This window comes from Dipodomys ordii, unplaced genomic scaffold, assembly GCF_000151885.1.
Source record: "Dipodomys ordii isolate 6190 unplaced genomic scaffold, Dord_2.0 Scaffold108, whole genome shotgun sequence".
In the NCBI taxonomy this organism is placed as follows: domain Eukaryota; kingdom Metazoa; phylum Chordata; class Mammalia; order Rodentia; family Heteromyidae; genus Dipodomys; species Dipodomys ordii.
The window spans coordinates 1040059-1041948 of NW_012267324.1; the positions used below are offsets into that span (position 1 = coordinate 1040059).

Here is a 1890-nt window from a genome sequence, read left to right on the forward strand (position 1 = left end):
TCCCCAGGGGCCCCCACAGCCCTGGCCCCCCCCTCCCCAGGGGCCCCCACAGCCCTGGGCCCCCCCCTCCCCAGGGCAGCCCAGGGCCCCCTCCCCAGGGGCCCCCACAGCCCTGGGGCCCTGGCTCTGTCCCACCTCACCTCCACTCTCTGTTTGTGGGTTTTTGATGCTTTCTTCAGGATCCTTTCCATTTGCTGCAGAGAGAAGACAGAAGATGGGGGTGGGGAGATGAGGAGATGGGCCTGGGGGCTGGAAGCCATGGAAAGCCCGGTCAGTGGAGGGCTGGCTGTCCACCAGGCCTGCCCTCCAGCAGATGGCTTGGTGCCCTTTGCCCCCAGCTGTGGGCAGCAACAGGGCCTTAGGCTGATGGCCCTGCCCGAAGGCTGGCAGGACACCCCAAGCCCACGGCCCCAGCAGATAGCAGGGAGGGGATGGGGCTGCAGCCACTGATGCCATCTGTCCGTCAGTGGTGCTGCCCGGGAGGGCCAGTGAATGCTTCACTAGGAACTAAACCCACCCACGCGAGGGACCTGAGGGGGAGGGGCAGCCAGCCCTCTCCTTGCCATCACAGGCTCTGCGCACATCGTGGGTGGTTTCAGGACGGCCACACACGACCGGTCACCTGCCACAGACAACTGTGGGTCCAAACCTCAGGACGTCGGGGGAAGGCTCGGACCCGCTGGGAAACACCAGCAGGAACAGCAGGGCTCTGCGCCGCACACACCAGGCCCAGCTCTGCTTCACCCATGCACGCCACCTGCCCTCAGGTGCCACGCTGCGGGCCTGTGAGCACAAGCAAGGAAAGCAAGTGGGCTACAGAGAAGCCCTCAGGAGGCACCGGTGCCGACGTGTCCGGCAACGCCACACAGCCCGTGCAGGCTGCAAAGGCTGAACAGAGGGGAGACTCGGTGGCCAAGGGCCTCACTGGGCCCCAGGGGTATAGACAAACCCTAGCAAGACCTGGCGCTGTGACTCAGCCTACCTTCCTTCCTGAGGAGGCTGAGAGTAACCAACCTCAGATCCCAGCCGGCCCTACAGACACTCAACTCCCATTAGCTGGCAAAAAGCTGAGGTGCAGGTGTGGTTCAAACAGCAGGGTTAAAAAGAGCAAAGCAAAAGCTTGAGCGCCTGAGTTCAATCCCCAATCAGAAAAATAAAGAAAAAGAAAAAAAGCTTTACGAAGATTATCTCAATGTAGACGTTAACAAAAATATTAAAGGGCCTGGGCAGCTGGGTGCTGGTGGCTCACGCCTGTCATCCCAGCTACTCAGGAGGCTGAGATGTGAGGATCACCACTCAAAGCCAGCCCAGGCAGGAAAGTCCATGAGACTCAACTCCATAAACCACCAGAAAACGAAGTGGCGCTGTGGCTCAAGTGGTAGAGCGCTCGCCTTGAGCTGAAGAGCTGAGGGACAGCGCCCAGGCCCAGAGTTCAGGCCCCACGACCAACTCCCCAACCCCCCCCCAAAAAAAATCTGTAATTCTATCTACTCAACAGGATGAGATTATCGCAAGCAGGGCGCCACTGGCTCACGCCTGTAATCCCATCTACTGACAAGGCTGAGATCTGAGGATCTCGGTTCAAAGCCAGCCCAAGGAAGACGCAGTCAGGCAAGGCTCTTATCTCCAATGAAGCACCAAGAACAAGGTGGAAGTAAAGCTGTGTGGTTCCAGCGGTAGGGCGCCTGCCAGCCTTGAGCTCAAACCCCAGGACACACACAGACAGACAGAAAGACACGCACGCCAACAAACCGAAGCCGCCACCCGAAGTCACACAGGGAAACAGGCCCGACGAACACACACAGGCGATGCCCAGCGGACCGCAGCCCCGGCCCCGCCCCAGGCTGTCCCGGGTCTTGGGGTCCCCTCGGGGCGCCCGGTTTCCGGCCC

General features: G+C 60.8%; 1 protein-coding gene across 2 annotated transcripts in view; it reads right to left on the bottom strand.

Annotated features, from left to right (window-relative positions):
• The window catches only part of Fam32a (family with sequence similarity 32, member A), a 10680-nt gene that overhangs the window by 8337 nt on the left and 453 nt on the right, over positions 1-1890 (bottom strand). The window contains exon 3 of one of the 2 annotated variants that reach the window (XM_013028365.1): positions 141-215. In XM_013028365.1, the coding sequence (XP_012883819.1) occupies positions 141-215 (75 nt within the window). Of the gene's footprint in view, positions 1-140; positions 1189-1890 lie in introns of those variants that run through there. The other variant, XM_013028364.1, reaches the window with a different exon arrangement.